This window comes from Amblyomma mixtum, chromosome 7 (genome assembly GCF_055824585.1).
Source record: "Amblyomma mixtum isolate Tamu chromosome 7, ASM5582458v1, whole genome shotgun sequence".
Taxonomy (NCBI): domain Eukaryota; kingdom Metazoa; phylum Arthropoda; class Arachnida; order Ixodida; family Ixodidae; genus Amblyomma; species Amblyomma mixtum.
Genome location: NC_143018.1, coordinates 113380719 through 113395799, shown reverse-complemented (window position 1 = coordinate 113395799; position 15081 = coordinate 113380719). Strand labels below are relative to the sequence as shown.

The 15081-nt window shown below is 50.5% G+C and overlaps 1 protein-coding gene across 3 annotated transcripts in view; it reads left to right on the top strand.

Moving 5' to 3' along the window:
• LOC149337249 (uncharacterized) overlaps nucleotides 1–15081 on the top strand; it is a 46646-nt gene that overhangs the window by 3050 nt on the left and 28515 nt on the right. Inside the window, exon 1 of one of the 3 annotated variants that reach the window (XM_089553410.1) lies at nucleotides 4799–5521. The exons of 1 other annotated variant lie outside the window; for it this stretch is intronic. In XM_089553410.1, the coding sequence (XP_089409536.1) occupies nucleotides 5150–5521 (372 nt within the window). In that variant the 5' untranslated portion in view covers nucleotides 4799–5149. Of the gene's footprint in view, nucleotides 1–4798; nucleotides 5522–9661; nucleotides 10215–15081 lie in introns of those variants that run through there. One more of the 3 variants, XM_089553412.1, reaches the window with a different exon arrangement.

Sequence of the window (15081 nt, the reverse complement as noted above, 5' to 3'; positions counted from 1 at the left end):
GACGTCACGACCGTTTCCACCAATTGAAAAGCGTGACATTTCTGTCAGCTTCTCCTTACAACGATGCGAAATTAAAGGCTTCCGCCTTAAAAAATGCACACTTCGCATCGCTGAAGACGTGCTTTTAGCTTTTATCACTAGATTCGATCGCAAGGGGAGAGGTATTCGCATCGTGTGCTGTGACGGTGAAGCAAAAAGCAGGCTGCTCTCCCAGCGATGGCGCCTTCACATTTAGTTTGTAACAACTCTGCCATGTAGATTAGGTGTTTTTGTTATTATTTAAATGGTAAAGCAAAGAAAAGTTGTTGCTAGCCGCGGCATATCTGCCATCGAAACCTGAACCACCTGAGCTGCGGCTAGTAGGAACAAAAGGAGAGGCAGAGGGCAGCATTCCGCGCGCGTACCGTGTTCTGTCACTGGAGGAAAACAAAACCCGCGCGGCTCTGTACACAACTGCTTATGTGGACGCGCCCAGCCATAATTCTGCTACACTATAGGTGCCAATCAAACAGATGACGGGTGCCCACCGGGATATGTGAGAGAGTTACTGCGTCATTTCCTCTCCTCAAATACAATTTCCATTTTCTTCATTACGGCACCTCTTTATCTTTCTTATTCACTCCCATTTCCTCCCTTCCTCTACAAACGCATGACAGGTGCCCACCGAGATATTCGAGACAGTTACTGCGCCATTTCCTTTCCTCAAAGATCATTTTCACTTTCTTCATTACGGCCACTCTTTCTTCTTTCACTCCCACTTCCTCCCTTCCTGCACGGTGTGGTTCGGGTTGTTTGGTTGGTTGCGACTGAGAGAAGAATGAAAAGGAAAGTGCACGGGCCTCCCAACTGGCTCAAGCCAAGCCACCACCCCTGTCACATGCAGTTAGAATAGTGTTGAAAGATAAGAGGAAAGAGAAAAAGAGAGAGTAAAGACGCGCGTCGCAACAACCGCGTCCGCCGGAGCGGACGCTGGCTGAAAAATATGGCTGAGGCTTAACTTGGTTAACCCTGGTCAGATGCGAAGCATATTGATGGCTAGGCTTGGTAATACATGGCTTTCCTTGGTTGAATACTTGGTCATTTTAATACAACCACTAGAAGCCTTCGTCGTGGGGGAAGGCAACGGCATGGCTACAGCGGAACGCCGACTAACCCCGAGACGCGCGTTGGGTGAGCGCCTGGATTGCCACGGAAGCCGCGTCCGCCTGCCCGGTGGAGCGAGCGTTGCACCTACACCGAGTGTGAACGCGCGTTCGAAACGCGCGGGAATGCCGCTCGAGGACATTCCGGCGTCTGTGCGATGGCATCGTTCTCCCTCTCCCAGCGCGTGACGGCGATCTGTCGTGACGTCATTGTGTCACGTGTTGTGACCTCACCATACCACGTGGTCTGCACGGCGTGCAACCGCAGCGACGGCACAAGTTGGAGCCCCGTCTGTCATCTGTCGTGACGTCATTGTGTCACGTGGTGTGACGTCACCATACCACGTGGTCTGCACGGCGTGCAACCGCAGCGGCGGCACAAGTTGAAGCCCCGTCTGTCATCTGTCGTGACGTCACTGTGTCATGTGGTGCGACGTCTCCATACCACGTGGTCTGCACGGCGAGCAACCGCAGCGATGGCACAAGTTGGAGCCCCGTCTCTCATCTGTCGTGACGTCATTGTGTCACGTGGTGTGACGTCACCATACCACGTGGTCTGCACGGCGTGCAACCGCAGCGATGGCACAAGTTGGAGCCCCGTCTCTCATCTGTCGTGACGTCATTGCGTCACGTGGTGTGCACGGCGTGTAACCGTCACGAAGGGCCTGGGTTACCTATTGTAATATGCTTCGCATAAAAACAGATACACGGCCGTAGCCCGAAAGCTGCCGACCTCGTCAGTCGGGTGACCACCGAGATGATGGAGAATTACTGCGCCATTTGCTTTCCTCAGAAATTTGTTGTGTTCAAAGGTGTTTCCAACGGTCAAGGCATCGCGCCGAACGAGCGATGGTGTTCCTTGGACTCCCGGTAGCGCTGCGACACGCTGTCGCGTTCCACTCCTAAAGGCGAAACTTAAGCATTATTTATCAGTAAATAGTCATCAATTAGTAACTGGTAATTTTTAGTAATTAGCGATTGCATAGTAATTAGTCACTAATTATGTCTGACGTCACCAGTGCCACAAGAGCATGGAGGAAAAAACTGAGGAGGGAGCGTGACGTTACGCGGCCAGCGTTCGCAAGCCGAGTGTTTACGAAGCCGTTTTCTCCCTCAGTTTTTCGCTCTCCGAGTCAGTCCTGTATGTTTTGTTTTTGGTATGTTTTAGTGCGCACGTATGCGCGGTCCGCGGCGCGGGGCATCTACAGCAAGGAGGTTGATCTACAGTCAGTTTGCCGTGCTAATCTGCGCATGCGCGCAGATTTTACCACTAGATTTTACCGCACGCTTTCACGTGGTTTGATCACAGGGGGACAAACTCTCTTTTTTTACTCTGTATTTACTTGTTAAGACTAGGCTTCAAGGTTGTCGCCGGACGCTCCAAAATTAAATTGGTAAATTGGTTTTTTGAGGAAAGGAAATGGCGCAGTATGTGTCTCACATATCTCGGCGGACACCTGAACCGCGCCGTAAGGGAAGAGGTGAAGATGGGAGTGAAAGAAGAAGGAGAGAAAGAGGTGCCGTAGTGGATTTCTCCGGAATAATTTCGACCCCCTGGGGTTCTTCAAAGTGCACTGACATCGCACAGCACACGGGCGCCTCTTGCGTTTCGCCTCCATCGAAACGCGGCCGCCTCGGTCGGGTTCGAAACCGGGTACTCTGGCTCGGTAGACAAGCGCCGTTAGCACTGAGCCACCGCGGCGGCCGCTCCCTCCTCAGTTTTTTATGCGAAGCATATTACTAGAGCTACACTACAGCCCGTCGAGCGCGGCGGTGGAGCTACCATTGACCTTTAGCGTGACCACGTGACACCATGACGTCACAGCAGAAGAGAGGTGGGCTGCCGGCTCGCGCGGTCGGTCGCGGCGGTGGAGGCTCCACATCAGAGGCGCGGCGGCTGACCACGTGACAACATGACGTCACAGCAGAAGAGAGATGGGCTGCCGGCTCGCGCGGTCGGCCGCGGCGGTGGAGGCTCCACATCAGAGGCGCTGCAGCTGACCACGTGACGCTACAGCAGCGGTATAAAGCTGAGCTTGCCTCGCTCTCCGGGCACGTGGAATCTCGAGTATCTGTTCTCGCTTCGGCGAGCGCGGCTTCGGCCGCTTATCTGTTTTTTGAGCAGCGTCCGCTCCGGCGGACGCAGTTGTTGCTGCGACGCGCGTCTTTTCTTTCCTCTCTCTCCTTCCTCTGATCTTTTAACTCTCCTCTATCTGCACGTGGCAGCGGTGGTGGCTTGGCTCGAGCCAGTAGCAGGCCCGTGCAATTTCCTTTTCATTCTTCTCTCAGTCACAACAACAACAACTCTCCGGGCACTTACGAGGCGGCCAGGTGTTGGGATGCCGCCTAGAAGCAGGGCTGATTTGAACGAGAAGCGAAAGCTACAGCGTGCCACAGAGACCGATGAAGAGCGGGATGAACGTCAACCAAGGAAAGCCATGTATTACCAAGCCTAGCCATCAATATGCTTCGCATCTGACTAGGCTTAACCTTAGCTAAGCTTCAGCAATTTTTTTTTCCTCCATGCCACAGAGGCAGTGAAAGTGTTGCAGAAAACACTTTCGCCTCTACGCACTTTAGACAGTCAAAGTTCCCCTGAATTTTTACTCCCCTTACCAATCACAACCGTAAACGAAATCAGCCTTTTAACGTTTGACGTCCCTAAACAAGCCAGGTATTCAAGTTTTAGACCTCATAATTTTTTCTTGTACATAGCTCCTTGCTTTTGGAAACAAGAAAAAGTTTTATCTATGCACTACTTTTCGATAGTGGACAAAATCGCAGCCATCGTTCGAGTGATGAAACTGAAACCGAAACAACGTTAAAAATTTATTTAGTGGTCTTAGGCAAATGCCACGGATGTCTAACATATCGTTTAAAAGAAGAAAGCTTATAACAAAAATTGGGCGTGCATAATATTTTAGGTTGTATGCGATTATAGATTTCCGGCGCTCTTCATGCGCTGAGTTTTGGTTTCGTATGTGAAAAAAAAAACACAATATTTCCTCGCACTGAGGGGTTTTAGAGATCTAGCGAATCATTCGTTATTCGTTTTAAAAACTGGTATGGTATCATATTCTTCGTGGTTACAAACTCGCCACTGACAATAACGTCCACTTCGTGAATTAAAAAACCCGTATTTCCTAATTGCCTAGCTGATTGACACATTTTCACAATTAAGTCTGCCGCAGCTGTCAGTTTCCTCCTGGGGAGATTTTCTCTTTTTTCTCGAAGCGTTTATTTTTGAGAATTTTTTAAAAAGTTCAGATGTGCCACCCACTAACCAGTTGGTTTGGTTGGTTTATGGGGTTTAACGTCCCAAAGCGACTAAGGCTATGAGGGACGCCGTAGTGGAGGGCTCCGGAAATTTTGACCACCTGGGGTTCTTTAACGTGCACTGACATCGCACAGTACACGGGCCTCGAATTTCTCCTCCAAAGAAATTCAGCCGCCGCGGCCGGGATCGAACCCGCGTCTTTCGGGCCAGCAGCCGAGCACCATAGCCACTGAGCCACCGCGGCAGTGGTGCGACCTATCTGTGTATGGAACGGGTGCTGCCCCTCGCGGCGTGTAACCGTGCATGTCTGCGCATGTCTGGGCGCCTCACTTGAATCACCAGTTTAGCTGTTCAGCATTTACCGTGGATCCATCGGCGCACTTTCGGCAGCTAGTTTTTTCTACTTCGAGTGCATTCCCACAAATGCTTGCATCTCAATCCGTCTCGCTAAAGAGAACGCAGCCAGTCTGTTTTTTTGCGGACGCGTGCATCGTTACGAGTCTGGCTTTCGCTGTGATAGGCTGGCGATGCGACAGGACGGTATCAGCTGCGGTGGTGGCGGTCTGCTGTGGAGTGGTTTCCGTTTTGCTTATCAGCTGGCCAGTGTGAATCGTGTGTCACCGCGCCTCTGCATCGGTATGCGTCGAAGGCCAGCGACACAGCAACAGTGGCTACAGCTACCGTAACGTAGCTTTTGTGTGCTCAGTTTGTGTTTTTCGGAACTACTGACATGGCTGCAGAAACGGCGAAAGCGCGCTGCGCCGTCCCGTTTTGCGGTCCAGGGTGTGCTCGCAACGCCGTGCTCCATCCTCTTCCCGCCGAGGGTACCCCCCAGCGCCAGGCGTGGATAGACTTCGTGCGTCAGTGTCCCGGTGCCGACATGCTCGCTTGGACGCCGCCGGGGAACGAGCGGTGTTACGTGTGCTCGCTGCACTTCGCGTCGCAGTGCTTCACGAGTACCGTGCGGGTGCGCGTCAACAGAGTAGACATTATGTGCAGATTCATGCGGACGGGAGCTGTGCCGACTCTTTATCCGAACGCTACCGTCTCTTTGAGCGCTACTACCGAACCGACCGTGACCAAAAGCGACCCAGGCAGTGTGGTAAGCACTTTTGAAGTGTCCATTCTTGCTTGGGTTTTGGTTTGGTTTGGTTTATGGGGTTTTACGTCCCAAAGCGGTTCAGGATGTGAAAGACGCCGTAGTGAAGAGTTCCGCAAATTTTGACCACCAGGGGTTCTTTAACATGCGAACTGCTTCTCATCTAGGTAATATAGAAAAATGTCATGAGCAGGGGTGCGCCTCAGCTCAGAACAGATGCATTATGCATAACAGTGCAACAATGACATGCTGTACTTGTGTGAAGTGTTCTTATGCTGTGGCACATAGCAAATCCGTGCCAATTCAGCCAGGTCTTTACCTTTATCAAGCAAGATGGTTACCCACGTCAAGGCACATAAGCTGTTTGTTGGCTCAGTCCCTTGGTGAAATGAGCCAGAGTTAAGAAATGGGACATAGCAGACCAGGAGTTTATCGGCTGTGAGCAGTGAAGTCAAGGTAGTTAGTCGATTATAATGCAAGATATTTACAGAAGTAGATAGGGCATAAGTGCTTGTATTCTGTTTACTTATGCTAAGAATACAGATAGTAATGAGCCAGCTAGCACTTGGAATACTATAGTAGGGAACACTTAAGTCCCACCATAAAGTTTGGTTTGGTTTATGATGGTTTAGTATTCCGAATCAACTCAGGCTGTGAGGGACGCCATATTGAAGGGCTCCGGAAATTTCGACCGCCTGGGATTCTTTAGCGTGCACTGACATCGCACATTGCACGGGCTTCTAGAATTTTGCCTTCACCGAAATGCGACCGCCACGGCTCAGATCAAACCTGCATCTTTAGGTGAGCAGCCAAGCACCATAACCACTGAGCCACCGCGGCGGCTTGCTCCACCGCTGGTATGACGCGATAGAGTAATGAGTTGATTCCCATATACGCAGAAGGTCATTCCTTACTTTACATTCATAGATCCCTGCGAGTCCTCGTATCCCTCTTGGCGTAGTTGTGCAACGGTTAAGCAATGTGCACGCCACTGCCTTCAGATAGCAGGTGCTCCCAGTGGTGGTCCTTGTGGAGCCAAAGTTGCACTTCCTGAGCGACCAATCGTTAATTTAACTGCTACCACCCACGGTGGACAGTTTGCTCACTATCCTGTGGGCAGGTTGGGGTGACGTCATAAGGTCACGTGACATAGGTGGCCCACCTGCCTCGTAGGTTGCTCTCTGGGGACCACCTAGCTGCCAGAGCCATGCCCGTGATCTATCGACAACGCCGACGCCGGATTTTCTGATGAATGGGGCCATTAATGATATTGCGTTAAAATTGTAGTGTTCCTTGGGTCCTTTTTGTTTCTGCTCACATTCTGCATAATCTGGCAGCAACCTGGGGAAAGAAAGGCACGATACCTTGGTAGCCTAGGCACTCGAGGAAAGGATTAGCAACTCTCTTGAATCTAGTTGGTTTGGTTTATTGGGGGTTTAACGTCCCAAAGCAACTCAGGCTATTCTGCCTCTGCACATTTAGCGTCCATGGGGCTACCTGCGATTTTCCGAAATAACTGTTAGCGGCAGAGAAGCCATTGAGTCATGCTTCAAGGTACTGGCTAAAGCATGTGAATTTATGGAAGAAATGAAATGAGCATGCCTTATATTGTGGGAATTGAGCACTGCAATATCACAGAAAGAAGAATGTATACTTTTAATATGGTACTGAAAATCATATAAACGGCCATCTTGCGGTGAAATGCTGCCGTTGTTAATTTAGTACACTACGGGACCACATTTCGGTAAATATCGCTGACTTGTTTTAAATGCACAATGCTTTCTTCTTTCAGAGGTGTTCCTTGCCTCTTATTAAAGTTCACGCTCTCTCCAGTGCGCCCTTTAATGAAAAAAAAATTAGGGGGCACTTTGACTGTCTAAAGTGCGTAGAGGCGAAAGCGTTTTCTACACCACTTTCGCTGCTTCTGTAGCACTGGTGGCGTCACATATAATGAGTACTAATTACTAAATGATGGCAAATCATTAATTGTTAATTACTTATTAATGCCTGAATACTAATTAACTGCTAATTAATGACGCTTAAGCTTCGCGTTTAGGAGTGGAACGCGACAGCGTGTTGTAGCGCTGCCAGGGAGTCCACGGAACGCCACCACCCGTTCGGCGCGATGCCTTGCCCTTTGAACGCAACGCTTTTTGAGGAAAGGAAATGGCGCAGTAATTCTCTGTCATCTCGGTGGACGCCTGAACCGCACCGTAGAGGAAGACAGGAAGTGGGAGTGAAAGAAGAGAAAGAGGGCCCGTAATGACGAAAATGAAAATTGTATTCGAGGAAAGAAAAATTCAGGGGGCACTTTGGCTGTCTAAAGTGGGTAGAGGCGGAAGTGTTTTCCGCACCACCTTCGCTGTTTCTGTGGCACTGCTGGCGTCACATATAATTGAGTACTAATTACTAAGTGATGGCAAATCACTAATTAGTTGTTAATTAGTTATTAATGCCTGAATACTAATTAACTGCTAATTACTGACGCTTAAGCTCCGCCTTAAGGAGTGGAACGCGACAGCGCGTTGTAGCGCTGCCAGGGAGTCCACCTAACGCCACCACCCGTTCGGCGCGATGCCTTGCCCTTTGAACGAAACGCTTTTTGAGGAAAGGAAATGGCGCAGTAATTCTCTGTCATTTCGGTGGACACCTGAACCGCACCGTAGAGAAAGGGAGGAAGTGGGAGTGAAAGAAGATAGATAAAGAGGAGCCGTAATGAAGAAAATGAAAATTGTATTTGAGGAAAGGAAATTACGCAGTAACTGTCTCACATATCCAGGTGGACACCCGTCAAAATTCAGGGGGACACTTTTTTGACCTAAAGTGTGATCACTGATATGTGGTTAAGATGTTAAGCTTCACCCCTAAGAGTGGAACGCGACAGCGTCTTGCAACGCTGCCAAGGAGTCCATAGAACGCCATCGCCCATTCGGTTCTACGCCTCGCTCGTCGGTAAATTGGTTTTTGAGGAAAGGAAATGTATCTGTCTCTCATTTGTCGGTGGACACCTAAACCTCGCCGGAAGGAAATGGAGGAGGATGAGAGTGAGTGAAGACACCGTATTCTCTAGACGCGCCTTTGTTCATTCCAAACCATCGAGCTGGCATGGCTGAGTGGATAGCATGCTCGTCTCTCACGCCGAAGACCGAGGTTCGATTCCTGAGCTCGACCAATTTCTAAATCGGTTTTATTTATTTATATGGCCTGACTAGTAAACCTAATTAGGCTAATTGGGTAATTAAGCAATTAACTAAGCTCAGTCCCACTTACTTGGAGCATCACTATACGATCCCTTCAATTGGTTGCATGGTTACTAGCCAAAGTGCAATTGGCCCCGTTTGAAATTCGCGCACTGTGACGTCACGACCGTTTCCACCAATTGAAAAGCGTGACATTTTCTGTCGACAATTGCTGCTTACAACGATGAGACATTAAAGGCTTCCGCCTTAAAATTACGCAGTAACTGTCGCACATATCTCGGTGGACACCCGTCAAAATTCAGGTGGGGGGGGGGGGACTTTTTTGGTGTAAAGTGTGGTCACTGATGTGTGGTTAAGTTAGAGTGGAACGCGACAGCGTCTTGCAACGCTGCCAGGGAGTCCATAGAACGCCATCGCCCATTCGGTTCTACGCCTCCCTCGTCGGTAAATTGGTTTTTGAGGACAGGAAATGTATCTGTCTCTCATATCTCCGTGGACACCTAAACCTCGCAGGAAGGGAAGGGAGGAGGATGAGAGTGAGCGAAGGCACCGTATTCACTATAATAGACGCGCCTTTGTTATCTGTTCTCGCTTCGGCGAGCGCGGCTTCGGCCGCTTATCTGTTTTTTGAGCAGCGTCCGCTCCGGCGGACGCAGTTGTTGCTGCGACGCGCGTCTTTCCTTTCCTCTCTCTCCTTCCTCTGATCTTTTAACTCTCCTCTATCTGCACGTGGCAGCGGTGGTGGCTTGGCTCCAGCCAGTAGCAGGCCCGTGCAATTTCCTTTTCATCCTTCTCTCAGTCACAACAACAACAACAACATTGCAAACCATCGAGCTGGCATGGCGGAGAAAAAAAAAGGCGAAAGTTCAGTACGTGCAATTGAGGAGAGGCCTGGCGGATCGATTCTGCTTCCAGACGCGATAGCGGACGGTCGCAGAATCATGGGCTCCCACGGAGCGACGATAGCGGCCGTTGCCGGCCGCGGAAACAGGTTTGCCAGCGACGCTGATAAGGACTACGAGATCGTTCTGCCTACCCTGCCCACCGGACGTGTTGTTTTAAACACGGTTTTTCTGCACGGTGACGTGCGTGTGCGACCCTACCGGGTCGAATACTTCAGAGACGCCCTCGCAAACGTTGGTGCGCTCCCCGACGTCGTGGCGTAGGGGGCGTACCAGATAAACCACGTGTGGGCGGTGACCTTCAGCAGCGCTGACGCCGCAAAGAAACTGGCCGCCATGAAGGAGCTGGAAGTCAAGGGACGCCGATGCATCGTCTTCGACCCAGAAGACCACCAGGTGAAGCTGCGCCTGCACTGGGTGCTACACGGCGTCTCCGACGAGGACATCCGGACAGCTTTCGCGGCGTTCGGCAACGTGACCGAGGTCACCCGGGAGCGTTGGCGCGTCGCCGGCATGAAGGAGAAGGGGTCCACCACGAGGACCGTGCTGCTAAAAATGAAGCCTGGCATGAAGGTGGACGACTTGCCCCATCAGGTTCGTATCGCTGGCGAGTTGGCTCTAGTGGTGGTGCCCGGGCGGCCGATGCAGTGCCTGCGCTGCGGCGGCACGGGGCACGTGCGCTGTGATTGCAAGGTGCCCAGGTGCTCGAAGTGCCGACGCTACGGACACTCCGAGACTGACTGCGTGCGCACCTACGCGTCGGCTACCGGGCGTGTAGCGGCGAGCGACTCCGCAGAGCTCATGGACGTCGTCGAAGCGGAGGAAGCAGCCAGCGGCATCGACGACACGGGCAAAACGGCGGGGGCTGAGCCTGCTGTTTCGAGCAGCAACACCGACGCTGCTGGCGCACAGGAGAGCGGGTCGCCAACTACAGACCCATCTTCGACGCCTGTGGAGACGCCCGAAGTTGGAGCAAGCCCGCCAGCTCACGTGGACGCGGAAACAAAGGCGGCCAGCGATAACCACGACGAGTACGCCCACGCCCGCATGAACACCGGCGTGACTACCCCTGCTAAGCGTCCGCACGCCGAGACCAAGGCCGACGGGGAAAAGGCAGCAGAGCCCAGCGTCGAAGAACCGCCTGCAAAGACGCCGCAAGCACGACGGGCCAGTCTGCGGCCGCGGCCAAAGGTTCCGGCTGAGAAGTGTGGCGTCGAAAAGGCGCCTCCTGACCAGGAGCACGTGCTCGCGCCGGATGACACCGGCGGCGACGGCATCGTCTAGCGACATGCTAGGCGCGGGAGGTATGCACCATGCTTTCGGTCTCTTCTTCCTAAGTTAAACTGGCTTCTGCGACTCCGTTTAAAGTCGCCACCCTAAACGTCAGAGGCCTGGCAGGTAAAAGAAAACAAAGCCAGCTGTACCGACTTATAACGGAGCAAGATAGTGATATACTGGCAGTGCAGGAGACTAAAGTCGACGGTGAGGAAGGGACCGGGAGCATGGTGCGACGTTTCAAGTCTAGATATTTTGCTGTTGTTAGCCATGCGGTGGGCACATCGGCTGGTTGTATTCTATTTGTTACGAAGTTGCCGGGGCTAGTGGTACACGGTCATCATTCGTGCTTGTCGGGTCGATACGTGTCGATAGATTTTTCGCTGTGCAACACTGACTGGCGCATTGTTTGCCTGTACGCACCTATTGCGGTAGATGGCCGAGCCGCGTTTTTTTGAAAGGGTCGAAGAACGGCTTCGCACGGACAGACAGCTCATTGTTATGGGCGATTACAACTGTGTCCTTAGTGCGCGCGACAGGTCAAGCGTCCGAAGTTTCCGAGATAAGAGCACTCAAGTGCTGTTACGAATGATTAACTGCAACCTCGAGGATGTGGCCGAGTGTCTTGAACGAGCGCGTGCTGTAAAGTGCACACGATTGGAGGGCTCAAGTCACGCACGGCTAGACCGCATTTATGCATCCGCGGATACTGTACCTAAACGCAATAGTTATTTAGTACTGCCGGTTTCTTTTTCTGACCACTGTTTGGTTCAATGCTGCATAGGAATCGTTAAGAAGGGGAATGGTTTTTCGTGGGAAATGTGGAAGTTAAACGACAAGCTACTTCAGGACGAATTTTTTAACCGAGCTGTAAGGGAAGAAATAGCGAAAATAGAACCAAGTAGCAACATTAGGATTTGGCAGCAGTGGGAGCTCACTAAAGAAACGTTAAAATTAAAAGCCATAGAAAGAGCCACCTGTATACGTCATGAGGAAAAAAACAGGAAATGGAGCTAAAGGCAATGCTTCAGAAGGTGATAAAACAGGAATGCCGAGCGCCTAGTAAATGGATAGAAGACATAAGAAAAAACCAAACAAAAGCTAGAGCTTATCGAAGAAGAACGTTATCGGGGAGCATTGGTGAGGGCAAGGGCAGAAGACATGGCTGTAGGGGAAGCGCCAACGAACGAGCGCTTGGTTTAGAAAAGGCCTGTGCCGAAAGAAATCACATTAACGAAATAGAATGGGCAGGTGTTTCAAAAACGGACATTGACCACATCAAAGCAGCTTTTTTCGAGCATTACCAGGCGCTCTTCGCATCGCATCCGGTAGGTGCTATCACATTTAAGGAGGCGTTTCTAGCCGAGATGCCACGTCTGGACGACGAAACTAAAGAAAGACTAGAGCAGGAGATAACTCAAGGAGAAGTTGCGCAAGCAATAGACAGTTTGAACCCAGGTAAGTCGCCTGGACCCGACGGGTTCAGCGCGGCATTCTACAAAGAATTTAAACTTGTAATTTCCCCGGTCTTAAAGGTAATCTTTAATGAAGCCTTTAAAATAAAAGCACTGCATCCATCCTATGGTTCGTCCCATACTGTGCTGATTCCCAAAACGGACGACATAGACAGATTGCGGTTGGTAACAGCATACCGAACGATAGCACTCACGAATGTCGAGTACAAAATTTACATGAAGGTTCTGGCGCGAAGGTTGCAGACCGTGATTCATTACTTAGTTGGTCCGCATCAGACCTGCGGGATTAAAGGGCGGTCTATTTTTACAAATATTCACGTTGCGCGCAGTGTCTTATAATGCTGTGATGACACTGGTGGCCAGGTGGCAATTCTCCAGATCGATTTAGAAAAGGCATTTGACTGCGTCGCCCACGAACTTTTGTTTGCAGTATTGGCCATGTTAATGTTGGTTCTGTTATTCGCGACGGTGTGGCCCTGGCGTACCGGAACTGCACGACGAGATTGATCGTTAGCAAGAGTCTGGGGACCCCCATTAGCGTGCAGCGTTCGGTGCGCCAGGGCTATCCCCTCAGCCCCCTTTTATTTTGTATTTATGTGGAGACCCTTTGTTTGAAGATACTGAAAAGCAGGAGTATAAACGGATTCAGTTTGCAAGCAGCCGAAGTTAAGCTCTTAGTGTACGCTGATGACATTGCAGTGTTTGCCGTGGACGAGGGAGGCATAAGCGAGGCAGTTAAATGTGTACGCGATTTCAGCCAAGCTACGGGAAGCGGGGTTAACTGGTCGAAGTGCCTCGGGCTGTAGCATGGCGGGTGGGCGTCTACGCCTGAACGGTTCGCCAGTGTGCCTTGGACGACGACACCAGATAAGTACTTGGGCGTTCCGCTCGATGCGTACCGTGACAGCGAACAGTATTGGACAGGGCAGGTCAAAGAGATACGGGAGAGAGCGGATAAGTGGAAAGGGACGACCTTGTCAATTTTTGCCAGAGCCACTGTTTGCAACCTGTTCTTCATCAGCAGGCTCTGGTACGTCATGCAGGTGTTGCACTGTTCCCGGTTAGCATTCAAAAGCTGCACAGAATTTTCGCCGTCTTCAACTGGTCGTCTGACTGGGAGCGCTGCAGCCGGACCAACCTGTTCAGACGGGTACAGGAAGGTGGGCTGGGACTGGGCTATTTGTTTGTTCGGCAGCTGGTGAATCGTTTCTTGTTTTTTCGGGACACAAGAGACCCGTTTTTGCGCACCGTATGCCAAGTTAGGCTGCGGCGCCTGCTGCCGGAGTACGTAGTCGGAACTGCTGAGGTTTACAGTAGGGCCAGCGGTTTTTACCGGGAAATCGTTGCTAGTGTAAGGTTTCTTTCCGCGCGGTTTTCGAATGACTTTCTGTCCACTGTGAAACAAACGAAACTGTACCGTGCTTTGTGCGATGTAGTTTTCCCCGTGCCCTTGTACAGGGCCTTGTACAGTGGAGGCCCAGGCAAAGATGTTTTAAAGAGAGTGAAAATAATGCAGGTGCCGCCAGGAACAAAAACCTTTTTTAAGCTGCACACCGGAACCTTACCGGTTAAAAAATGTTCAGAGGGAAAGGAATTCTTTTTACCCTGGGGATCTCACTGTTTGATTTGCAGGAAGCCGGAAACAATAGACCATGTTTTTTTACACTCTTGGGAAAAGGTTTATTTTTGGGATGTGCTGCAGCGAACCTTAAAGAAAGAATTTCCGCTAGACCCGTATGGCATTCGGTTCTTATCTGTTGAAAATGAGGATGGGGTGCTTCTCGACTTAATAATGCTGACAGGCCTCCACTGTATATGGCGCTCCAGAATGGCAGGCTACCATTGTGACCGAGACGCAAGACCTGCCAGGATTTACTTTTGCGAAAATATGGACATGTTTCTGGTCATTCAGAAGGCCGCTGCGGACCCTCCGGAGTTGCTCTCAAAACTAGAGCCGCTCTGTACATTGCCTGAATTTTAATTAGACGAATCCAGATTCATGCCGGCTGACCACGAGTCGTATGTACATAGCGTTTATTGTGTTTTGTTGATTGTTTGTTTTGTCCAATTTTCTTTGCAAAAGCCAGGCAATAATGAAAAAAAAAAGCTGGCATGGCGGAGTGGATAGCATGCTCGTCTCGCACGCCGAAGACCGGGGTTCGATTCCAGAGCTCGACCAATTTCGTACTCGGTTTTATTTATTTATATGGCCAGACTAGAAAAGTTAATTAGGCTAATTGGGTAATTAAGCAATTAACTAAGCTCAGTCCCACTTACTTGGAGCATCACTATACGATCCCTTCAATTGGTTGCATGGTTACTAGCCAAAGTAAAATTGGCCCCGTTTGAAATTCGCGCCTTGTGACGTCACGACCGTTTTGACTAATTGAAAAGCGTGACATTTCTGTCAGCTGCTCCTTACAACGATGCGAAATTAAAGGCTTCCGCCTTAAAAAATGCACACTTCGCATCGCTGAAGACGTGCTTTTAGCTTTTATCACTAGATGGTACACTGTGTTTCGCATTTCTTGGATGAAGCGGCAACCACGATCCACTAAAACGTTCATCTATGAGGTGTACATCACTGTGCCACAATAGGTTTGGGCCTGGACACTGAAAAGGATACTACTTTACATTAAAAATATCTAATTATTGTCAAGTGGGTGAGATGTATATTAATCTTTGGTACATTACTTTTGCCAAAGTGCAGT